General features: G+C 42.7%; 1 protein-coding gene across 14 annotated transcripts in view; it reads left to right on the top strand.

Moving 5' to 3' along the window:
- The window catches only part of reps1 (RALBP1 associated Eps domain containing 1), a 70,083-nt gene that overhangs the window by 6,186 nt on the left and 37,374 nt on the right, over positions 1-26,523 (top strand). For 8 of the 14 annotated variants that reach the window (XM_068045528.1, XM_068045529.1, XM_068045530.1 and 5 more), the window contains 5 exons: positions 4,577-4,626; positions 16,177-16,376; positions 16,596-16,686; positions 19,738-19,862; positions 21,504-21,666. In XM_068045528.1, the coding sequence (XP_067901629.1) occupies positions 4,608-4,626; positions 16,177-16,376; positions 16,596-16,686; positions 19,738-19,862; positions 21,504-21,666 (598 nt within the window). In that variant the 5' untranslated portion in view covers positions 4,577-4,607. Of the gene's footprint in view, positions 1-4,576; positions 4,627-12,595; positions 12,724-16,176; positions 16,382-16,595; positions 16,687-19,737; positions 19,863-21,503; positions 21,667-26,523 lie in introns of those variants that run through there. The other 6 variants (XM_068045532.1, XM_068045534.1, XM_068045535.1 and 3 more) reach the window with 4 other exon arrangements.

Below are 26,523 nucleotides of genomic sequence, written 5' to 3'. Positions count from 1 at the left end.
ACGGCTAATGGGCATGTGTTCTGAGCAGTTTTACTGAACTGCAGAGTTCCTTTTTATATATCTATACAGTATTATTGATTTCTAAAGGAAAAAGGGTTAGCCAGCTGAATGCAGACAATGGATCAAAGCCTTGAATGCATTCCAGCATTATTTTATCACATGTACATTTTTTGTCATCTATTTGTCCATTGGACTATTTTCACAAACTGGGTACATTTTGTGTCCATCAGTATAGTTTTCACTAGAAAAGATTAAAGTGGAGTTTAACATTATATAGGAGATTCAGAAAATAAATTTGATTTTAACAATTTAGGGTGGAAGTCTGACACTGGTTTAAGGAATTCTAAACAAATAAAATCCCAGGAACATGTGGTATATATGTGAGGATGCTCAGTGGGATTAGGGGAAAACTCTATGAAGTAAAGATGGTAATAATGCAAAGAATCGATGAAAGCAGAGGAGGAGCCACTGGATTGGGAATAAGATACCAGGATATCTATTTTCAAAGATGTGAGAATAAATTTGGTTAATTACATATCCATGAATTTTGCATCAGTAACTGTCAAAATAACTGCCTCAATCAACAAGAGCAAAGGTGAAAATTGTCTGTCGTAAAGTAACCCAGTAACTGACAGTCAACCTGATTTTAAAAAGGTGCAGTCTTGCATTTTTAACTAATGAGATCCCAAGTTCATGGGACATCCTGAGTCATATGCATAGACTCTCAGGACACTTGATAAATTTTCATGTACAATGCCGCTGCGCAGGTTTAAGGTAGTGGGTAGTTAGGTAATACAGTACTTGGAGGTAGATATGCAATTGTCTGGAGAAAACATTGTAACGGAGTGCCCCATAAATGATCTGGTTTCAGAAATATATTGCAGTATGGTTAGATTTGATGATACTCGGCTAGGAGGCAGTCAACCATTATGGGGCATGCAAGGTACATACAAACATGTGAATTAGGAGTAGGCCACTTGGCCCCTTGAGTCTGCTCTGCCATTCAACAAGATCATGGCTGAACTGATTGTAACCTCAACTGCACATTTCTCCCTACCCTGATAACCTTTCACCCCCTTGCTTATCAAGAATTTATCTACCTCTGCCTTAAAAATATTCAGTCTCTGCTTCCATTGCCTTTTGAAGAAGAGAGTTCAAAAGACTCATGACCCTCAGAGAAAAAAATTCTCCTCATCTCTATCTTAAATGGGCAATGCCTTATTTTTAAATAATGACTCCTAGTTCTAGATTCTCCCACAAGAGGACACATCTTTTCCACATCCATCTACCCTGTCCAGATCTTTCAGGATCTTATATGTTTCAATCAAGTCGCTTCCTCTTACTCTTCTAAACTCCAGCAGTTACAAGCCTAGCCTGTCCAACCTTCCCTCATAAGACAACCTGCCCATTCCAGGTATTAGTCTAGTTATTGGTATTGCAGAAGGAAAAATTTCCAACTATAGTTGGTGAAATTCTGTACTAATAAGTATGTAAGCTGTTACACATTGAAAGGAAGAATGCACTTAAATGGGACAGTGATTATAGGCTGCACCATTAGCATCTCTGGGCGTTGTGGAACAGAAATCAAAAAAGCTAACAATGCTGAGCTGTGTTGATAAACCAGATTAAAAGTTAGATGCTGCTATGCTTAAAGTATATAATATTGTGATCAGAGTGCTGCATTCAGTCCCAGTCACCAAGGAAAAATGAGATCCCTGGAAATGATGCAGAGAAGGACCACCAGGTTGATCTGTGGTGTTAGAGAACTGAATTATAAAAAAAAAGTGGGAAAACTTTTTCCTTTTAAAAAGTACATTGACAGTGTCGTTTTGTAGTAAACCACAATTTCAGGATGAGGGAACATGGATATAAACTAGCAAAAGGCAAGTTCATACCTGATGTAGGAAGCACTTCATGAAAGACCATTCAAGAAGCAGTTTGATGTTGCGATGGGGGGGTGCTGTAGATTCCTGTGGAAAGATGAGCTGGGTGGACTAAATAGCCTCTTCTCACCTGTTCATAAATTAAAAATATTTGACATGACAATTGAGTGTCCTATTCCAGAAAGCCAGGTGGTGAAGGATAGAACTGAAGCCAACCTTTACACACTTTTTCATAAGCTTTTATTTACAGTGATAGGCATTATAAAGATGCACCTCCTAACCTAGCCACCACAGTTTCAGTATTTATAGGAGCATATGTGAATCCTTAGTTAATGCCCACGACCTATGTACAATTAAACATAATTAACAATGAGCATTATATGACTGTAGAAACTCTGGTTTGCAAACATTGACACTTAAATGAGGCCTATTCCTTTAATAATCTATTTTTCAGAAGTTTGCCATTTCCAATTAGTAAGATTTTTAGTCTAACTGAAATAAAACTTCGTACTTAAGATATTTATAGTCTTAAGTGTTTGATTGTGCCCAATAAACAAGCAGGGCAACACATTCAGTTTTGCTGAAATGGCCTGTGGAAGTATTTATTGTTCAACAGTGTAAGCAGCATTATAGTGTCATAAGTGTCTGCTCCTTTGAATCTCTTTGCCTAAAAAACTTGGCTATCATTGCTCAAATCCATTCTGTTTGTGGCTCCCTCTTAGTTGATGAGAAACCAATAGGGCCTTCTTATCAGGACTGGTGTGTGCCTGTACATAATCCCTGTGAAATATTTTGTTCCCTAAATGGCTGCTGTTCGAGCAAGATGGAGGTGATGGAGAAGTAACTGTAAAGGCAGATTTTCTTAGATTGCAGGAAGCATAAAACACATCCATCAGACTAACAATCCATGAATAATAGTTTTAATTTTCCTCTCTGGTACAGTGGAGCCTTCAAAGGTTCAGCAACAGATAAGTTGTAGATGAATTAAAAAGCCTGACCTGTGCTGGTGGTATTGTGGGCTAATGCTATTTTCTACATTTTTTGTTCTATATGGTATTCACTAATAAAGGGATTTTTTTTCTTAGATCTTTCCTTTTAACTCTCCTTATTAAGTCTCTAAAGCAGCCCAAGGTAGTTCATGTCAGCATGTAGTTTTTATTTTGCATACAAAAATATTCTGCAGATAACAAGTGAGGAAAAAGGCCAATGGATCTCTTTTTATTGGGTTTAGTTCAGGGAGGAATGTTGCTCAGAACAATTGGTGAATTTTTTTTCAAAAGGATTCATGGGATCGTTCACCTGATCAGACAGATAGAGCTTCGATTTAACCTCTAATCTTAAGTGCTACAACAGTGCAGCATTCCTCTTGCATTGAAGTGTCAGCCTAGATGATGTGCTGAAGTGCTGGAATGGGGATTGAACCCGCCACCTCCTGACTTGGATGAAAACGCTACCAGCTGAGCCAAACTTGCACCTCAAGGCAATAAGATGGCATTCTCACTAAATTTGCAACTGAATGAATGATTTAGCTTGCTAGTGATAAATTACCATTTGGGAGCTTAGACTGTTGTAGGTACAGTGGGTAACTAACTATTTGCCAAAATGTCTTGCCATTTTAGAAGCGAACTGTTTTTTTTCCATGAAATCTACTGATCTACAGCAACCAGTTGGAAAGTTAACATGCTAAAATGCAATAATGTCTGATCTGAACTGATTGAATGTGAGCCTCAGGTGGCTTCTATTATCAAAACCTTCAGAGCATGTTATATAGGTTTGGAAATCCAGCAGCCTAATTGCCATCCTGTCCAAGAAAGTGAGTAGCTGTGAATGCTGACTGGTTTACTGGTCTGCATTCTCAACTACTGAAGGAAGATTTTACTGTTTGGGTTACAAATCCTAACTTAAAGAAGCTGTTTTCTTAAGCTTCCAGTAATGGCTAGCTATCTTAAAAACCTGATTATAAAAGCAAAATACTGGAGGTGCTGGAAATCTGAAATAAAAACAAGAAATACTGGAAATACTCAGCAGGTCTGGCAGCATCTGTGGAGAGAGAAGCAGAGTTAACCTTTCAGGTCAGTGACTGGTTCTGATGAAGGATCACTGACCTGAAAGGTTAACTCTGTTTCTCTCTCGACAGATGCTGCCAGACCTGCCGAGTATTTCTAGCATTTTTTTTATTTTAAAAACCTGATTGCTGGGTTACATATTTGCTTGGGAGACTAATGAGTCACCGCTGAGGGTGTAGACTGCTCTTTCACCACCCACCCCGTTGTTTATACCTGCTTGCATTAATAATCTGTTCTGATGCTCAGCACCACCATATTGCCTCCAGCAGTTTTTAAAATGTGCTAAATGAATGCTAGTGGAGGGAGGAGTTGAATTATAAATTGTTTTTGATCTTAAGCAGTTTAGGAAATGGTGGTAAAATTGTTACAGCCTGTGGCATATTGTGCAAAAATCTTAAATTTGCATTGACTTTTAAGTTGACTTCAGTGGCAGTGTGGTTGTGTGCAGGATGGAGGGTTTCATGTAAAAATAGGAGTGAGAAAATTCCATATATGGAATGCCTTTTTAAAAAATTATTTAAGGGTACAAATTAAATGTATGTCAAATGTAGATGATATCAAAGCCTGAAGTTTAATAGCCAAGCTTTATTCTTTTGCCATTTTTTTCTCTCCTCGCACCTCCTGAAGGCTGTGCCTCCTTGCTGGGTTATGGTACTACATGGAGCAATCTCCCACAGGTATGTCATCCATAGTTGATCAGTTATTATGAGTCCGAACTAAATGGTGTCTCTTGTTAAAAGTGCTTTTAGTCAATCCCCATCAGACATCTACTGTAAAGGCTCTTGCTTGTGCTTTGAATATATTCTTGAAGCCCTGGATTCCCCACCACCAATCTCCGCAACTCTATTTTTACTTACAACTTTTTAATACCCCTCTCAGCCTGTATATTCTAATCTTTTCCAGCCACCCCTCAACTTATGCTCACTAATAACTTCTGAAGCAGCTTTCAGGCATTTTAACATGCCAAGCAACATCAAAGAGAAATTGGTGACCTAGCCAGAGGTAGGTGTGAAGAAGGTTTTTGAAGATGGGAAGAGAGTTATTGGTTGAAGGCTCTGGTCACCAAAAAGGTGGAAGTGGGGAAGATGACTGCAGAGCATGCTAGATTGGAAAGAACAAAGGGTATCTGGTGGCTTGCTAAACTAAGGAGGTTGCAGAGAGAAAGAGGCAAGCCTGTTGGGATATTTGTAGCCAAAGACAAAGGGTTTTGTATTCTGTGCATTATTAAAGGGAGCCAGTAAGACAGGTATATTAGGGGAATGGGACTTCAGTGCATCAGGGAATGCAGTCACTGTTGTTTTGGGCAATATTTTTATTGGAGTTTATAGAGGTTGAACTTAGAAGACCGGCGAAGAGAACATACTGCACGTGGGTAATTATGTCTCCAATCCAAATGCAACGTATCTTATGCTGTGGAAGCACCCAGCTTTTAAAATGTGATTCATCAGAGCTGAATCTCTGGGCTGTTCAACCAAGGACTGATGTATGTTGACTACCTGGTCAGCAGCAACCTCCTTCATGCATGCCATTAGCAGATGCTGCTCAGTTGACCTTGATGTAACACCCAGTGCATGTTTGTTTTGAGGTGTATGCCTTTGAACAAGTGCTTGCAAAATAAAGAGTGAGGGCACCTTTCCTGAACTACTTTCAGGTCAAAGTGTATTGTGACCCAGTTCTGCTGTTTGGCTATATCCAGGAGGAATGAGGGGAGAAGTTTTTTTTTATTCATTTGTGGGATGTGGGCGTCGCTGGCTAGGCCAGCATTTAATGCCCATCCCTAATTGCCCTTGAGAAGGTGGTGGTGAGCTGCCTTCTTGAACCGTTGCAGTCCTTGGGATGCAGCTACACCCACAGTGCTGTTAGAAAGGGAGTTCCAGAATTTTGACCCAGCGACAGTGAAGGAACAGCGATTATAGTTCCAAGTCAGGATGGTGTGTGGCTTGGAGGGGAACTTGCAGATGGTGGTGGTTCCATGCATCTGCCTTTGTCCTTCTAGGTGGTAGAGGTCGTAGGTTTGGAACATGCTGTCGAAGGAGCCTTGGCAAGTTGTAGCAGTACATCTTGTAGATGGTACACACTGTGCATCGGTGGTGGATGGGGTGCCAATCAAGTGGGCTGCTTTGTCCTGGATGGTGTCGAGCATCTTGAGTATTCCATCACACCCCTGACTTGTGCTTTGTAAATGGTGGACAGGCATTGGGACAACAGGAGGTGAGTTACTCATTGCAGAATTCCTAGCCTCTGACCTGCACTTGTAGCCACAACATTTATGTGGCTGGTCCAGTTCAGTTTCAGGTCGATGGTAACCTCCAGAGTGTTAGTGGGGATTCAGCGATGGTAATGTCATTGAACGTCAAAGGGAGATGGTCATTACCTGACACTTGTGTGGGCTGAATGCAACTTGCAACTTATCAGCCCAAGCCTGGATGTTGTCAAGGTCTTGCTGCATATGAACATGGTCTGCTTCAGTATCTGAGGAGTCGTGAATGGTGCTGAACATTGTGCAATCATCCCCACTTCAGGCCTTATGATGGAAGGCAGGTCATTGATGAAGCAGCTGACGATGGTTGTACCTAGGACACCACCCTGAGGAACTGCTGCAGTGATGACCTGGGACTGGATGATTGACCGCCAACAACCACAACCATCTTCCTTTGCGCTAGGTATGACTCCAACCAGCAGAGAGTTTCCCCCCTAATTCCCATTGACTCCATTTTTGCTAGGGCTCCTTGATGCCATACCCAGTCATATGCTGCCTTGATGTCAAGGGCAGGCACTCTCTCCTCACCTCTGGAGTTCAGCTCTTTTGTCCATGTTTGGACCAAGGCTGTAATGCAGTTAGGAGCTGAATGACAGTGACTAAATCCAAACTGAGCGCAGCAAACAGGTTATTGCTGAGCAAGTGCAGCTTGATAGCACTGTCGACGACGACCCCTTCCCCTACTTTGCTGATGATCGGGTAAACTGATAGGGCGGTACTTGGCTGGGTTAGATTTGTCCTGCTTTTTGTACACCGGGCATACCTGGGCAACTTTCACATTGCCAGGTGGATGCCAGTGTTGTAGCTGTACTGGAACAGCTTGGCCAGGGGTGCAGCTAGTTCTGGAGCACAAGTCTTCAGTACTATTGGCAGAATGTTGTCAGGGCCCATACTCTTTGCAGTATCCAGCACCTTCAGGCGTTTCTTGATATCACGTGAAGTGAATTGGATTGGCTGAAGTCTGGCATCTGTAATGCTGGGACTTCAGGAGAAATCAGAGATGGAGCATCCACTCGGCACTTCTGGCTGAAGACGGATGCAAATGCTTCAATCTTGTTGTTTGCACTGATGTGCTGGGCTCCCCCATTGTTGAAGATGGGGTTATTTGTGGAACTGCCGCCTCCTGTTAGTTGTTAAGTTGTTCACCACCATTCACTATTGGATGTGGCAGGACTCAGAGGTTCGATCTGATCTGTTGATCATGGGATCACTTAGCCCTGTCTATCCCATTCTGCTTCTGCTGTTTGGCATGCATGTAATCCTGTGTTGTAGCTTCACCAGGCTGACATCTCATTTTTAGGCATGCCTGGTGCTGCTCCTGGCATGCCCTCTTACACTCTCCATTGAACCAGGGTTGGTCCCACAGCTTGATGGTAATGGTAGAGTGGGGAATATGCCAGGCCATGTGGTTACAGATTGTGGTTGAATACAATGCTGCTCTGATGGCCCACAGTGCCTCATGGATACCCAGTTTTGAATTGCTAGATCTGTTCAAAATCTATCCCGTTTAGCATGGTGGTAGTGTCACACAACACGATGGAGGGTACTCTCAATGTGAAGATGGGACTTTGTTTCCACAAGGGCTGTGCAGTGGTCACTCCTACCAATATTGTCGTGGCCAGATGTATCTGCAACACGTGGATTAGTGAGGACCGAGTCAAGTAGGTATTTCCCTCTTGTTGATTCCTTCACCACCTGCCACAGACCCAGTCTAGCAGATGTGTCCTTTAGGACTCAGCCAACTCAGTCAGTAGTGGTGATACCGAGCCACTCTTGGTGATGGACATTGGAGTCCCCCACCCACACCACATTCTGTGCCCTTGCTACCCTCTGTGCTGTTTCCAATTGGTGTCCATAAATGGAGAAGCACTGATTTCATCAGCTGAGGGAGAGCGGTAGATGGTAATCAGGAGGTTTCCTTGCCCACGTTTGACCTGATGTCATGAGACTTAATGGGGTTCCGAGTCATTGTTGAGTCCCAAGGCAACTCCCTCCTGACTGCATATCTCTCTGCCGCCACCTCTGGTGGGTCTGTCTTGCTGGTGAAATAGGGCATACCCAGGGAATGGTGATGGTGTCTGGGACATTGTCTGCAAGGTATGATTCCTTGAGTATGACCGTGTCAGGCTGTTGCTTGACTCGTCTGTGGGACAGCTCTCCCAATTTTGGCACGAGCTGCCAAATATTTGTAAGGAGGGCTTTGCACTTTTGACAGGGCTGGGTTTGCCGTTGTCATTTCCAGTGCCTAGGTCAATGCCGAGTGGCCTGTCCGATTTCATTCCTTATTGACTTTGTCGCGGTTTGATACAACTAAGTGGCTTGCTAGGCCATTTCCGAGGGCATGTAAGAGTCAACCACATTGCTGAGAGTCAGGAGTCACATGTAGGCCAGACCAGATAAGGACGGCAGATTTCCTTCCCTAAAGGACAGTAGTGAACCAGATGGGTTTTTACAACAATCTACAATGGTTTCATGGTCACCACTAGACTAGCATTTAATTGCAGATTTATTAATTGGATTCAGATTCCAGCATCTGCCATGGTGGGATTCAAACCCATGTCCCCAGAGCATTCGCCTGGGGCTCTGAGTTACTGGTCTAATGACATTGCCACTACACCGCTGTCGCCCCTAAAGTTTGAATAGATTGCTCAGGAACAATGCTGATATGTCATTCAATCGGAGTGGTACCACAGTTTCATTATGTAGTATGGTGACAGGTGAGAAGGAAGCTGATAAAGTTAAGATGCAATGGCAAATCTGCGTAATCTCAGTGAGACCAACAGTTGGAGTACTGTGCAGTTTTGGTCTTTGTGCTCTAGAAAGGATGTTGATGCAGTAGAGAAAGTGTATTGTGTAGGTTCATCAGATGATGTATAATGTGAGGATGTACAAATGCAAAGACTTCCTTGAAAAACTGGGACTGTTTAGAGCAAAGAATTTAAGGGATGATCTGCTAGATGTGCTTAAAAATCTGAAGTGATAGGACAGAGTATGTAGAAACAGACTATATTCATAATGGATTGGCCTGGAAAGAGGGGACATGGATATATGATTAAATAGAGAGATCAGGACACAGTAGGAGAAACATGTTTACACACAAGGTTCTGGGGCAGTGGAATGCTGCACCAGGGTTGTTGATTGAAACAGAGCAGGTCAACATTTAAGAATAGGTTAGATGGGTGGCTAAAAGGGAGTTTGGGAACAGAACAGGCACATGGGGTTTGAATTACTGCTCAGTGGGAGATGAACAGCAATGTGGAGTGTTGGGCTGAGCAGTTATCTTGCGTGTTGTAATTCTTTGCATAACAAACACCAACATAACCTTATCCCCACTTCCACTGAAGAGTAAAATACTGAAGATCTGAAGTAATAGCAAGCACTTAAATCTGGCATCTGGATTGAGAACAAAAGTCAGTGTTTCAAATATCGCCGTTTCTCTGATCTGAAAAAGAATATTGCAGATGAATAACAAGAATAGAAAGTAATAGTTGATGGGGGTGGGGGGAAGGAGGGGGAAATGAATAGAATAAGCTGGAAAGTGTTTAGATGGCGAACAGAACACCGATCTGACCTTGCAATAATCAGTTCAGATTGAAGTTAATTTATTTTACCAACATTTGATTAGGAAGGAAGCAACTTTTTAATGTAAAGACTTCTCGCAACCTCATTGTCCGGAGGTAATGAGAACACTCTCAAGCTAATACCTGAGTGAGTTAATGCATTTTTGCCAAATCATCAAAGATTGAGTCAAACTGGTCATGCATTAACAACTTTTGACTACACAAGAACAACTCAAAGTTAAACATTGGGTATACAAACACTTAATAGATATGAATAGATGTCAAGGTCATCTCGCAGGCTGAACAGCTAATCATTAATGGACAGTTATATAGCAAATGAATAACAAGCTGCATAGGCAATTCAGTGTCTCGATGTAAATAGGCATTAATGAATACTGGGTATTAAATGTAGCAGAGATCAGAGTCTGTGATGCAAAGGGTGAGGTTAATTTCTGTATAGATGATAAGTTTAATATCACTAGACAGCTAGTCAGATAGCTTAGGCTCTATGTGCATCATTAGCATAGTTCAAGAGCTTATATAACCTTGTCCTTGTGAATGGTGTGGCTGAGTCGAGCACCTTCCTTCCCTGTGACACGGGTATTAGCTTTTGAAGCATTAAATCAGTGAGACCAGATTGTCTGTTGCACTTGGATCTTCATTCCCTGCTGAACCCACCTCATGTGCAACTATGTCTGAGCTGGCTTCACTGTCATCTTCCCTGGTCTTAGATGCTTGTACAATTAAGTAACACACTTCTGCATGAATCTGGCTGTTGGTGTTTAATTTAACTTTCATAACCCTCACGATGTCCTGGAAATATTTGTACTTGTTTTTGCTCGGTAAAAGTTCTTACAGAAGTCTTCAAAGAGAAATCACGTGTATGAAATCTCAAGAGAAGTCACCTTTGCTACTCTACTGACTACACTCTTCTCCTGTTACTGGTTCTACTAACTTATTAATACTGGAGGGGTAAAAGCCCTCTCTTTATATTTTAATTTCAAAGAGGAGCACCCACCCCCCTGCCCCAATCCCCCTCATTTAATTAACTGGAGTGACACTTGGCAGAACATATGACCATTTTCTGCCAATAATCCCTGATAAATGTGGAGTTTGTGTGAATATCTCTGACCTTTGGAGCATGAAGTTCCCAGATAATTAAGCCATAAAATCTAAGCTAAAAGCCATACATTAATTAAGCCACAAAATGACCTAAATAATGACCCCAGAAAGGACTGTGAGGGAATGAGACATTGCTGCCTCCCATTTGTGAAGGGGAAACACTCTCAAATGCAAGATGGATAAATAGAGAGGCCACAAACCACAGACTCAAAGTCAGTCTTGCTTGGTGCTAATGTATGGTATTAAATGAGGAAGTGCAAAATATTTAGTTCAGCAAGAGATGTCTTTACACTCAGTCCTTTCTGGGGTCATTACTTAGGTCATTTTGTGGCTTAATTAATTTATGGCTTTTAGCTATGATTTTATGGCTGAATTATCTGGGAATTTCAGTGTCTAAAAGCCTTAGTGATGGCTTGAAAGAGCCTGCTTCCAGCCACTTCCTAGCATTCAGTTCAGCAGCTAAACTCCATTTTGTGGGCTCTTTTAACTTGTGCTTCATTTCAAGGCACATTCCAGGCAGTTTACAGAGCATTTCCCCATTAAAACACAAAGGTGAGCTGCTTGCAAATTATGGGGCATGGTTTCTACTGCTGTAATTTTTTAAATATTCCTTCATGGGGTGTGGGTATCGCTGGCTAGTCCAGCATTTATTGCTCATCTCTAATTGCCCTTGAGAAGGTGGTGGTGAGCTGCCACCTTGAACCGCTGCAGTCCATGTGAGGTAGATACACCCACAGTGTTAGGAAGGGAGTTCCAGGATTTTGTCCCAGCAACAGTAAAGGAATGGCGATTATAGTTCCAAGTCAGGATGGTGAGAGACTTGGAGGGGAACTTGCAGGTGATTGTAATCTCATGCATTTGCTGCCCTTGTCCTTCTAGTTGGTAGAGGTCGTGGGTTTGGAAGGTGCCGTCTAAGGAGCCTTGTTGCGTTGCTGCAGTGCATCTTGTAGATGGTACACACTGCTGCCGCTGTGCTCTGGTGGTGGAGGGAGTGAATGTTTGTGGATGGGGTGCAAGTCAAGCGGGCTGCTTTGTCCTGGATGGTGTCGAGCTTCTTGAGTGTTGTTGGAGCTGCACCCATCCAGGCAAGTGAAGAGTATTCCATCACACTCCTGACTTGTTCCTTGTAGATGGTGGACAGGCTTTGGGGAGTCAGGAGGTGAGTTACTCGCCTCAGGATTCCTAGCCTCTGACCTGCTCTTATAGCCACGGTATTTATATGGCTACTCCAATTCAGTTTCTGGTCAATGGTAGCCCCTAGGATGTTGATAGTGGGGGATTCAGCAATTGTAATGCCATTGAATGTCATGGGGAGATGGTTAGATTCTCTCTTGTTGGAGAAGGTCATTGCCCGGCACTTTTGTGGTGCGAATGATACTTGCCACTTATCAGCCCAAGCTTGGATATTGTCCAGGTCTTGCTGCATTTCTGCACGGACTGCTTCAGTATCTGAAGTATCTATTAATATGCTTAATCGAAAGATGAGGTGCTGTTCCTTGAGCTTGTGTTGATCTTTACTGGTACAATTTAAAAGGCCAAGGACAGAGAGGTCAGAATGGAATTGGCAGGCAACACCAAGCATAGTGTTACACTTGCATATGGAGATGTTTGGCAAAATCTGCCTTTGGCCTCCCTAATGTAGAGGAGGCCGTGCCATGAGCAGTGATGCAGTTTGAGAAAGGAAGTGTAAATTGTCTGAAAGGAATGTTTTGAACCCTGGACACTGGTGTGGGAGGAGACAACTGAGAAGGTGATGCATCTGCTGTACTTGATTGGGAAGGAAAACTGATGGAAGAGGTGTCACAGAGGATATGGTCTTTTGAATATGGAAGGTGAGGATAAAGGAAACCTCCTCACTATTCTGTGAGTACAAGCAAGGGAAATAAGACAGATTTGTTTCAGGTTCCTGTCTTCAGTGGAGGAGAATCTTCCGTTGAGGGAGAAGGGGGATATTTTGGAATCCATGATGTGGAAGTTGGCATCTTTCATGTAATCATTGTTCCCATGACTACTTCATGTCCTATTCACTGTCGGGCACTCACCAGCATGAACACAACTCTCTCTAGAAACTACACTCAATCTTTTTAAAACTATATTACATTATCTCTATTGCAAATATTCTGTGCAAAGTATAATCTATGTCCAATGTAAATATTTATCAAAATTTTATTTAATATTTGTTGACACTCATTCCCTTTTCATAAAATGCTACGAATTATATAAAACCTTCCAGTACATTGTTTCAATTTATTTTTCAATTAATTCCTTTTTTATATTAATTTATTTTTAACGAATGTTCATTTAATTCCCAGCATCATCTAAAATATACCATACACCATATAGAAACATACAAATTTGGAGCAGAAGTAGGCCATTCGGCCCCTCGAGTGTGCTCCGCAATTCAGTAAGATCATGGCTGATCTGTTTGTGTTTCGAATTCCACAGTCCCATCTACCCCCGATAACCTTTGATTCCCTTGCCTAACAAGAATCTATCTACCTCCGTCTTCAAAATATTCAATGACCCCGCCTCCACCACCACCTGAGGCAGTGTGTTTCAAAGTCACACAACTCTGAGAAAAAAATTCTCCTTATTTCTGTCCTAAAAGGGCAACTCCTAATTTTAAAACAGTGCCCCCTAGTTCTGGACTCTCCCACAAGAGGAAACATCCTTTCCACATCCACCTTGTCAAGACTGTTTAGGATCTTATAAACTTCAGTCAAGTCTCCTCTCACTCTTCTAAACTCCCATTGAAAACAAGCCCAACTTTTCCTCATAAGACAACGCACTCATTCCAGGTATCAATCTAGTAAGCCTCCTCTGAACTGCCTCTAACACATTTATATCCTTTAAATAAGGAGACCAAAACTGCAAACGGTATTTGAGGAGTGGTCTCACCAATGCCCTATATAACGTAAGGACGTTATGCTTCATTTAATTTTCGATTCCTCTCGTAATAAAGGATAGCATTCTATTAGCATTCTTTATTACCTGCTGTACCTGCATACTAAATTTTTGTGATTCCTGTACCAGAACATCTAAATCCCTCTGCACCTGGAATTCTGCAGTTCTCCGTTTAAGTAATCATGTTTTTTTAATTCTTCCTGCCAAAGTGAACAACTTCACATTTTCCCACTTTATACTCCATCTGCCAGATTTTTGCGCACTCACTCAATTTATCTATATCAGTCTGCAACCTCCTAATGTCCTCTTCACAACCATACCTTGTGTCATCTGCAAATTTAGCTACCATGCCATTCCTCCCCTCATCTAAGTCATTGATGTAAATTGTAAAAAGTTGAGGCCCCAGGACAGACTCCTGTGGGACTCCAATCGTCACATGCTGCCACTCAGAAAAGGACCCATTTATGCATACTCTCTGTTATCTGCCTGCCAGCCAGCCAATCTTCTATCCATGCTAATATATTGCCCCTTACACCATAAGCACCTACTTTGTGCAATAACCATTTATGTGGCACCTTGTCAAATACCTTCTGGAGCAAAAACATTAATTGCGAATATGTACATCATCGAATTTGAGGCCGAAAATTCCACTATAATATTCTGAATATTCCGTCACTATATTTGAAACACGAACCATGGCCCATCTATAATATATTTTCTTATGTGGTATTACCGTCTATCCTGTAATTCGTCTTGAGCCAGGGGAGATCCACATAAACATTCTGCATGTCTTCCAATAATGAAAATCCAAACCGTGTCAATTTCGACCTAAACCTTTTGAAGTCATCGAGTTCTCGTGTTTAATTCCTGAATTTGTCTTTCCCGCCTCCTGTTCTCCAATCATCTTCCAGATAGATTTTCTCTTTGTACTGTCCTCCAGACTTGAAAGTGGTACTGAAGTCTTTATGGAATTTGACATGAACTGTGCCTTGCTTAGCAGTTTACACAGTGGAGAATGACCCTGCCGAGTCTCAATGCCTCCATTCGAACCCCACAGAAAACAATTTAAAGGAGCCCCGCAGTTTAATTCTGCAGGACATTGAGAACCTGTTCCTCTGGGCTTCACGATCTCAGTACCGACGTCCCTGTTCCCCCACTGCCTCCCTGCACAGAACTTGTTGCTAGGCTAAAATCCAGGCCATACTTTCTTTACACTTCATATTTAGTGCATGCATTGGGTCAAAGACCAAATCTGTTTGTCATTAGATTATGTCAACCTCCACAAATACAATAATGGCAACATTCCAACTTGCCCCGTTGGTTTTGAATCCATGTGCTTTTAATTTTTATATATATGGTGATTGTATGTATAATGGTTTTATTATATTCATGTGTGGGTGTACTAGTCCAGGACTGGAACTTGGTGTTAAATCTGTAAAACAGCCCAGCAATTTAAGTAGTAAGTCACTAGCTCCCCAACCTACCAGTCTGAAAACGGGATGTACATTTTGAGTAATGCTCTAACTGACTAGACCCTCCATTTGGTCCTAATTCCTCAAACTTTATTGCACAGCCATGTCTGACATCTTGGAATAGCAGTGATGATCTCTGTCCCGAGTGAAGGAGCAGTAGTTGTGCAGGAGCAAAGGAGGGGGATATAAATTGGAGGGGGCTGGGAGAAGAGACTAGCAAGTTCAGTAGTTCATTGCTGAAACTGGAGACTAACTGTATGACTGGTGTAGACTGTGGTTTATAGACACAGCAGTTATGGAGAGGCAATAAAAGCTGGGAATACACAGCAGGTCAGTCAGTAGCTATAAAGAGAGAAGACCTGTTAGGACATTTGGGTGTGGATGCTATCACAACTCAGAAGCTGCAGACAGACACTGAAAATCTGTTTTTTGCCCTGTTTTATAATTTTGAGGGGGATAGTGATCTGCTCCCAGCTGTTGCACCACCCACAGCAGAGTGCTGGAGGGTACCTCGAATGCCACCAACTCCGCCTTGTGTGGGGAACCACCTTTCTGCTCCCTGTGGGATACTAGCCTGCATCCCCTGGTGGCTGGAAACTTGACCTTGCTATATGCAGCAGCAAGGGCTTGGATCTAAATAGGTACTGTCGCTGTTAGCAAAGTTTTTTTTTTTACACAGATTATCCTGCCATCAAACTGCCTAATAAGATTAGCTTTAATGCAATAATGTCCTTCAGCTCAGTTGTTGGGAGCTTTTTAATTACAGATGGCTTGATAGGTAAAAATATGCCACAAAATATTTTGTTTTCTTTACAGTATTTTTAAAGCTAAGTTCAGCTTTTGCAAATAAATGCAATATAACACACTGACTGTTATCTTCTCTTTAACCATTTCTTTTCCCCCCAACAGTGAAGGATCCTTTACCTAGATCTGCAGTTTCTGAGAATAAGCAGCAGCTGAGGCACGCATCTATGTATTCTGATCCTGACAGCCAGGGCACGTACACCAGTGTCATCCCTCCGCCTCCCAGCAGGACACAAGTTAAAAAGGTCTCCACCAGTGTGCCTCATGATGTGATAGCACAGCGTGTGGCAGTAACAGAACGCCAGGTACCGTAAGTCCAGAGAACTCTCTTCAGCTAGTCCTCTCCTTCTCCACAGAAGGCCAGAGTTGGAATGTGCAATGAAGCTTTCATTCTTTTGTGAACAGGAGCCTAGGTGCTTAGTCATGACAATTAAAATTTTGTTAAATAAACTTGCATTGAGCGATTAACATCAATTGGCACTGGTTTTCTGATTTTTGTTTCCTTTTTCCCTTTCCACACTCAGGATTCTACATCCCCAGTTATCTCTCCTCACCAATCACCACCATCTTCACCAATTGCTTGGAGGAAACACAACAAGCAGCATCCAAGTGGAGGTAACACTGTGCATGCTTGAGCAGGAACTGGTATTTTGTGGGCTTCCTTTGGAGAAGCACAGTTGGGTATTGAACAGCAGTGAAGTTGGGTGGGGGGTTGGGGGGTGACAAAAGGTAGAAGTTGCTGATTTGGTCAGTAAAATGCATGAATGCATCCAGTTGTTTTCCATGGATGTGGGTGGGATGTGCTTGCTATGCTCCTGCATTCTGAGGCTGAAGAATGCTACTCTGCTGCAAGCAGAGGGGGTGTGTTACTTTGCAGCTTGAGCTGGAAAGCAAAAACCACTTACCACATTAAGAATTAGATCAGTACGTTTTAGATTTCTAGTTTCTTTGTAACTTTCTTGGCTTTTTATGCTGCTTTCTAACTTTTTTTTCCCCCTTAACTACTGACTAACCCCTGTGTACCCTTGCAATTTAATTCCTTTTGGTTCAAGTTTCATGTGGCTGATCATGGATTTCTAAACCTTCAGTTTAAATATTTTTTTAAAAACTAGGAGGAAATGTCTGTCTTTTTTAAAAGTGTAGATATTTTAAAAATTTTAGGCACCAGTTACAGCTGCAACTTCCACAACTGGATAGGTCGATCTGGAAGATGTTTGTATAAAGTCAAGGAACAAATTCTGTTTTGGACTTCACATTATTGTTTAGTAACAGATAAGTTATCTGCCCAAAGCCTGGAGATGGTGGTTGCTTGTTTCAGTATATTGGCCTCTATTGGCATCATCAATGGCGCAAACACCCAGTGTGGAGATTACATTGGTGCTTCAGAAAGGACAGGACCTTTCTCTGAGAGTTGCTGTCTGTATCCTATCTCACATCAAGTCCCGTTCCTCCAGTGCCCTGTACTCATTGACCTGCATTGGCTCAATTTTAGAATTCTCCTTGTCTTCAAATCCCTCCATAGCCTCACCCCTCCCTATCTCTGTAACCTCCTCCAGCCCTACAACCTTTGAGATCTCTGCACTCTTATAATTCTGGCCTCTATACATCCCCGCTTTTACTCGCTCTATCATTTGGTGGTCGTGCCTTCAGCTGCTTAGACCCAAAGTTCAGAAATTCTGTCCCTAAACTTCTCTACCTCACTCCTCTTTTATGACACTCCTTAAAACCTTTGACTCTTTGACCAAGCTTTTGGTCATCTGTCTTAATATCATCTTGGGTGGCTCGGTGACAAATTTTGTTTGATAACATCCCAGTGAAGTACCTTGGGATGTTTTACAATAAAGGTGCTATAGAAATGCAAGTTGTTCCTGTGGTGATGGTTGTTTGTTTAAGGGAATTAGTTATTGGTTCACATAATCCCAAAACTACCAGTTTCCTACTTCTGAGTAAACCAGTGTAATTTTGGTTGATGTGGGATAAGTGCAGATGTCACTGTCAGTGAAGGCTTTAAGTGGGTAATAAAATAACAAGTGAAAATGTTTTTCTTCTGTAATGGGCAGAATATCTTTAACGAATATATCTCTCCTTTGGGATATGCGCATCAAATCTTATTGCATTTATTCTCTCCATTTACATCAAACTAAAACACTTAGCTGGCCTCAGATTCAAAGAAGTTGTATTACTGAATGGAATTGCTAGTGATTTGCTAATTTAACAAGCTTATCTAAGTATCGAGCTGATTTTATTCTTACAAAAAAAAAACTGGCACACTTACTGAGTTTTTCCAGCACCTTGTTTTTAGGCTGCATTTGCTGACAATGCTACCACTAGGTGGCGCTGCAGTGGCACATGCGCAAATGCAGCATGTGCCACTAAAATGTCGCAATCTGCGACTTCAGGCAGCTGCCAGGACTAAAGATGGCGCTGCTCAAATAAAACGTCGCAATCTGCGACTCCAGGCAGCTGCCAGGACTAAAGATGGCGCTGCTCAAATAAATCACACGAAGGCAACCTAACCTAAACACATGGCAGCACACAATGGCGGGAGAGAGCGAGCGGGTGGGGGGGTGGGTGGTGAGCGGGCCAGAGATGGGGGGTGGGGGGGGTGGGGTGAGCGGGACGGGTTGTGGGGGGGGAGCGGAGCGGCGCGGCCGGAGAGAGCAGCGAGGGGGGCAGCAGAGAGGGAGGAGCGGAGCTTGACACTTGCGTGAATTTCTGTTGGCGTTGCATTGCTGTATGCGTAAAGCGCACACGCAGTGGCCGACCAGGCGCGTTGCCCAAAGATGCACACGTCACGCGAAGACGTCATCGGTGCATGCGATAGCCAGTCCTGGCAAGTCAGAACGCAGCGCATGCGCAGAAAGCAGGAGCCTGTCTGCGCATGTGCGCACCTTGGCGCAGTCTGATGACGTCAGTGGCCGGTTGCGTTGTCAGGAATCACTGTTGTTTTTATTTGAACTGTCCATGAGTTTGTGTATGTACCTGCACCTTCCAGCAGAGACCACTGGAGAGCAATTGTCCACAAGCATATTGGCTGAAATCTCCATCCTTGCTAGTTGTAGCAGCAATCCTGCTGATTTGGCTGAGATTAGCCGTTAGCACAGATTGAATTTAGCATCATCCCCGTTCTAGTGTAGCTCAGTATCGGCTGACCTGGTCCCTTTGCCCATTGAAGGAGCCCAAAATTTGTATACAAGATTCCATGATGAATATTTTTGTCCCGCTTTGTTTATCTAAGGTCTGTTTGTGTTAGCAGCAGAGACAATCTTTATTGTAATGGATTCGGGAATTTTCACGTAACTTGGTTGTCATGTTCTACATCTTATGGCTGAAAACCACGAAGCATTTAATAGCACTGCTGGTTGTTAAAAAGAGGTATTCTTGTATGCTGTGACATAAATACAAATTTATTGTATGATTCATGGAGGTAATATCAAACTGTACATTCAATAGGTTACCAGTGTATTGTACTGTGTACCTATTCTGCACAGCTGTTCATGATATCTGGTTTGTTGCTTGTCATCTCGAGCAGTTGACCTCTTGTATACTTTGGAATTTTTTATCATAGTTTTCATTACAATGGACTTTCATTATTTTGTTTGCTATGTCATTTCTTCAAATCTTGCACTTTGTCCATGGTTTCATTTTGTTGCTCTGGCATTCTAGGGTCAGCTGCTGGTGATGGAATGTGGCCTGCCCACTCTCCCCCTCCCAACCAAGAGAACTGGGTGAGTTTCACTGACACTCCCCCTAGCAGCACGCTCCCTGCAATGCATCCAGCCTCTGTTCAGGTAAGCCTAGAGAACTTAGCAAATTTTTTTTTATACTTTCATGGGATGTGGGTGTCTCTGGCTAGGCCAGCATTTATTGCCCATCCCCAATTGCCCTTGAGAAGGTGATGGTGAGCCTTGAACCACTGCAGTCCAAGCGGGGTAGGTACACCCACAGTGCTGTTAGGGAGTTCCAGGATTTTGACCCAGTGACCGTGAAGGAATGGCGATTATAGTTGCAAGTCAGGATGGTGTGTGGCTTGGAGGGGAGCTTGCAGGTGGTGGTGTTCCCATGCATCTGCTGCCCTTGTCCTTCTAGGTGGTAGAGGTCACTGGTTTGGAAGGTGCTGTCGAAGGAGCCTTAATGAGTTGCTGCAGTACATCTTGTAGATGGTATACACTGCTGCTGCTGTGCGTCAGTGATGGATGGGCTGCCCAGGTTGCTTTGCCCAGGATGATGTCGAGATTCTTGTGTTGTCAGAGCTGCACTCATCCAGGAAAGTGCAGCGTATTCCACCACACTCTTGACTTGTACCTTGTAGATGGTGGACAGGCTTTGGGGAGTCAGGAGTTGAGTTACTTGCTGCACAATTCACAGTCTCTGACCTGCTCTTGTAGCCACAGTACTTTTATGGCTGGTCCAGTTCAATTTTTGGTCAATGGCCGAGATGTTGATAGTGAGGGATTCAGTGATGGTAATGCCATTGAACATCAAGGGGAGATGGTTAGATTCTCTCTTGTTGGAGGTCAACATTGCCTGGCACTTGCCACTTATCAGCTCAAGCCTGAATACTGTCCCGGCCTTGCTGCATGTGGACACATATTGCTTCAGTATCTGAGGAGTTGCGAATGGTGCTGAACACTGCAATCCATCAGTGAACATCCCCACTTTAACCTTATAATGGAGGGAAGATCATTGATGAAACAACTGAAGATGGTTAGGCCTGGAACACTACACTAAGGAACATCTGCAGAAATGTCCTGGGATTGAAGATGATTGGCTTTCAAAAGCATAAGGATCATCTTTTCCAGTGATGCCTTACATTAATATGAATGCCCCTCTGTTGCCTATATTAAGCATTGTATATTGGGTTCTTCTGACTGCTTCGTGGCCATTTTTACTGATACCAGCTTTAGTTCCAGTTTCTTTTTTGAAAAAAAGCGAATTAAAATTCTCAAATTGACTTTTCACTGGATTATTAATCCACGTCTCTGGACTGTTAATGGAAATCACAGCAATGAGTTTCCAGGCTAATTCTGCAAAGAGTTACCATCTTGCTATTTTATTCTTGTACTAATTATTTCTTCTTCTAAAAGGAAGAGTACAAGTTTGCAGTCACTAGTACAGTATGCAAATAAGACACACATTTTAGTAACTTTGGTTTTCCCTTTATGTAATTTTATCTGCCTCAACATACTGAAGATCTTTTTTCCCCAATAAAAGTACTTTAGCAGCAGTGAAGCTTTACAACTGAAACTCTGGCTGTGCATACATAATTTAAAGTGAAACGTTAACTTTGACTTGCTGAGTTAGGTTGTCGGGTCACATTCTTGTTTCACTTCAACCAGCATGCCAGATTTGCTAACTAAAATATCATCCATTGTAGGGTAAGGATTTGATCTGTGGTTTAAAAAAATGTTCACCTTATGTTTGTTTTGCAGGAGCACACAACAGTAAGGACTGTGGCATCTGCTACAAATGTCATGGAAATTCGTAGACAGTCTAGTGCTTATGATGATCCTTGGAAGATTACAGATGAGCAGAGACAATATTATATTAACCAGTTTAAAAACATTCAGTCAGATTTGAATGGCTTTATTCCAGGTATGTTTGAAAACCAAATGAAACTCAATGTCCAGTCTTTGCAACCTCTTGCTGAACTAATGGTATGATCTCTGCATTAGTGATGGCGTTACTATTAAACTTGGTCCATTTAATTTAAGTTGTTAAAAACATTTTAGTTCCTCTTCTGGTGCTTCATCAGTTGTCATTGAAAAATAAATTCACTGTAACCAAGTAGTATAGAAGTTAAAGCAAATCGCAATCCTTTTAACTATTTTGTTTCCTCAAAGGGAACTGTCTACTCACACTTGTAAGTTGCTGTTACCATAACAGCCGTAGTTTGTTGAACAAAAGATATCACACAGACTACCTGTTGAAATTATCGTATTGTTCTACTTGTGTGTTATTATTACGACTGAGGCAGGAGGAGTGCACTGTTTATTTTAGTTCCACTTCTCCACGGGTCACAACATATATGTAAATTTTCTCACTTACCAATACTATCAATCATATACTCTATTTTTCCCAGAACGAACCACACTAACCAGGTTTCTTTAGCGAAGAACAAAATTATACGTCTATTATAAAACAAGACTTAACCAGTAGTGAAGTAAAGCATAAACACACAGATTGTAATTTTAAAGTTCCCATGTTACCTTAGCGCTCACACTCACATACATACACTGGTTAACTGGAAAAATAAAAGGGATTTTTGTTCAGAGCTCTGTTGCAGACCAAAAGAAACCACTTGGGTTGAATACTTGCTCATTCTTGAAGAAAACAGCAGATGAGATAGAAGATAGAACAGTACAGCACAGTACAGGCCCTTCGGCCCACGATGTTGTGCCGAACCTTTAACCTACTCTAATATCAAACTAACTGCCTACCCTTCATTCTACTATCATCCATGTACCTATCCAAGAGTCGCTTAAATGCTCCTAATGTATCTGCTTCTACTACTACCGCTGGCAGCGCTTTCCACGCACCCACCACTCTCTGTGTAAAGAAGCTACCTCTGACATCTCCCCTAAACCTTCCTCCAATCACCTTAAAATTATGCCCCCTGGTGATAGCCCTTTCCACCCTGGGAAAAAGTCTCTGGCTATCCACTCTATCTATGCCTCTCATCATCTTGTACCTCTCTATCAAGTCACCTCTCATCCTTCGCTCCAATGAGAAAAGCCCTAGCTCCCTCAATCTTTCTTCGTAGGACTTGCCCTCCAGTCCAGGCAGCATCCTGGTAAATCTCCTCTGCACCCTCTCTAAAGCTTCCACATCCTTCCCAAAATGAGGCGACCAGAACTGAACACAATATTCCAAGTGTGGTTGAACCAGGGCCTTATAGAGCTGCAGCATAACCTCGCGGCTCTTAAACTCAATCCCCCTGTTAATGAAAGCCAACACACCATACGCCTTCTTAACAACCCTATCAACTTGGGTGGCAACTTTGAGCGATCTATGGACATGGACCCCAAGATCCCTCTGTTCCTCCACACTACCAAGAAACCTGTCTTTTAGCCTGTATTCAAATTCGACCTTCCAAAATGAATCACTTCACACTTTTCCATGTTGAACTCCATCTGCCACTTCTCAGCCCAGCTCTGCATCCTGTCAATGTCCCGTTGCAACCTAGAACAGCCTTCCACACCATTCACAACTCTAGCAACCTTCGTGTCATCGGCAAACTTGCTAACCCAGCCTTCCACTTCCTCATCCAAGTCATTTATAAAAATCACAAAGAGCAGAGGTCCCAGAACAGATCCTTGTGGAACACCACTGGTCACCGAGCTCCATGCTGAATACCTTCCATCTACTACCACCCTCTGACTTCTATGGACCAGCCAATTTTGTATCCAGACAGCCAACTTTCCCTGAATCCCATGCCTCCTTACTTTCTGAATGAGCCTACCATGGGGAACCTTATCAAACGCCTTGCTAAAATCCATATACACCACATCCACTGCTCTTCCTTTATCAATGTGTTTTGTCACATCTTCAAAGAATTCAATAAGGCTTGTGAGGCATGACCTGCCCCTCACAAAGCCATGCTGACTGTCTCTAATCAAACCATGCTTTTCCAAATAATCATAAATCCTGTCTCTCAGAATCCTCTCCAATAATTTGCCCACCACCGACATAAGACTGACTGGTCTATAATTCCCAGGGTTATCCCTATTCCCTTTCTTGAACAAGGGAACAACATTTGCCACCCTCCAATCATCCGGTACTACTCCAGTGGACAGTGAAGACGCAAAGATCATCGCCAAAGGCGCAGCAATCTCTTCCCTCAATATCCTTGGGTATATCCCGTCTGGCCCCAGGGACTTATCTGTCCTCATATCATTCAAAATTTCCAGCACATCCTCCCTCTTAACCTCAACCTGTTCGAGCATATCAGCCTGTTCCACGCTGTCCTCACAAACGACCAGGTCCCCCTCACTAGTGAATACTGAAGTAAAGTATTCATTTAGGACCTCCTCCGACTCCAGGCACAAGTTCCCTCCACTATCCCTGATCGGCTCTACCCTCACTCTGGCCATCCTCTTGTTCCTCACATAAGTGTAGAATGCCTTGGGATTTTCCTTAATCCTACCCGCCAAGACTTTTTCATGCCCCCTTCTAGCTCTCCTAAGTCCATTCTTCAGTTCCTTCCTGGCTACCTTGTAACCCTCTAGAGCCCTGTCTGATCCTTGCTTCCTCAACCTTAAGTAAGCTTCCTTCTTCCTCTTGACTAGCTGTTCCACATCTCTTGTCATCCAAGGTTCCTTCACCCTACCATCCCTTCCCTGCCTCATCGGGACAAACCTATCCAGCAGTCGCAGCAAGTGCTCCCTAAACAACCTCCACATTTCTGTCGTGCATTTCCCTGAGAACATTTGTTCCCAATTTATGCTCCCCAGTTCCTGCCTAATAGCATTGTAATTCCCCCTCCCCCAATTAAATATTTTCCCATCCCGTCTGCTCCATGACGATAGTAAAAGTCAGGGAGTTGTGATCACTATCACCGAAATGCTCTCCCACCGAGAGATCTGCCACCTGGCCTGGTTCGTTGCCAAGCACCAAGTCCAACATAGTCTCCCCTCTAGTCGGCCTATCTACATATTGAGTCAGGAAACCTTCCTGGACACACCTGACAAAAACTGCTCCATCCAAACTATTTGCACTAAGGAGGTGCCAATCAATATTAGGGAAGTTGAAGTCACCCATGACAACAACCCTGTTACTTCTGCACCTTTCCAAAATCTGCCTCCCAATCTGTTCCTCCATGTCTCTGTTGCTATTGGGGGGTCTATAGAAAACTCCCAACAAAGTGACTGCTCCTTTCCTGTTTCTGACTTCCACCCATAATGACTCAGTAGACAAACCCTCCTCGAAGACCTCCCTTTCTGCAGCTGTGATACTATCCCTGATTAGCAATGCTACTCCCCGACCTTTTTTACCTCCCTCCCTATTCCTTTTGAAACATCTAAACCCCGGAACATCCAACATCCATTCCTGGCCCTGTGATATCCACGTCTCCGTAATGGCCACAACATCGTAGCTCCAAGTACTGATCCATGCTCTAAGTTCATCACCCTTATTCCTAACACTTCTTGCGTTAAAATAGACACACTTCAACCCATCATACTGGCTGCAACTTTGCCCTGTCACCTGTCTAACCTTCCTCACAGACTCTCTGCACTCGGTATCTGCCTGTTCCACAGCTACCCCATCCACTGATCCGTAGCTCCGGTTCCCATCCCCCTGCCAAACTAGTTTAAACCCTCCCGAGATATGTTGTGTTCTAAAACTGGCATACAGTCTAGCCTCCGACTATGGGTAGACTGGTTACTGGGATCTTTTTAGAACAGGTCTTTTTAGGCGGCGTTAAAAATTTCTTTTAGCAGGCTTTTCTTCCAAGACAGAAGACGAAATGAGTTGACAGAGTGGACTTCTCAGGGCCTTTTCGAGGGGTGCTGGAATGCTGAGCTGGATTGTGGTCTTCTTTCCTTCCTTGGTGGGGGGGGGGTGGGGGAACTGGTCTAGCATTTCTTCAGTTTGACTATGAATTTTTCAAAATATTTTTAACAAAAAACAGAGCACTTTCATAACATTATTGAGAGTATAATTGAAATTTTGTGTTGGGAGTTTGGCTAATCCTATTGCACTTTGTCCATCCCCCCCATTTCCATTTAAATATGAAGAACATTCGCAGCAGAACAATTTTTTGTGACTGATATTTAACACAAATACTTAGTGCTGCCAGCATTTTGCAAAGTTATCCTACTGTTTATCAATGTAAAGATAAATCTAGCAATGCAAAAGTTGGCAAAAATGCTCAGTTTTGAACAGTAAAAATAAACTTAAGGCACATTATTTTGAAATTAAAATTTCTGGATGTGAAAAGCAGTTCAAGCAGTATTAGAAAGAAAAAGGCTAATTATTGGTGTTGCATAGCGAATATATTTCATGCATGAATTTAAATTCATGCAAGGGGTAAGTATTTTTGCGGTTGCATCTTGGTCTTTAAGATGCATTGGCCTGGTGAGCTACAAGCTCAGTAACTGGCCTCAGTTAAAAATTTGCAGCTTGGATTATTGGCATCAATTTTAGGTAGAAAAACTCAAATCTCTGTTCCTTTTTGTTTCAAGAGAATATGGTATCCTAATTCTTATTTCCCTCCCTTCACCCCATCCAACTGGAGGTTGAACAAAGACTTTCATCAATCTAGACCTTTAGTTGGCAATAAAGCTTTTAGGTTGCCACCCTCCACCCCCAACAAAATGCTAAGTAATGCATTAAGTGGGCTGTGGAATGTATGTGGGCGGTCAGGCACTCTGTTAATACACGCAAGGATTCAATCGCAACTGATCCGTAAGAACGATAGAGTTCACTGTCCTTCGTGGTAATTTACCAACC

This window comes from Heterodontus francisci, chromosome 13 (assembly GCF_036365525.1).
Source record: "Heterodontus francisci isolate sHetFra1 chromosome 13, sHetFra1.hap1, whole genome shotgun sequence".
Lineage (NCBI taxonomy): Eukaryota > Metazoa > Chordata > Chondrichthyes > Heterodontiformes > Heterodontidae > Heterodontus > Heterodontus francisci.
Note: the sequence above shows the minus strand (reverse complement) of the source record. Positions and strands in the feature narration are given on the sequence as shown.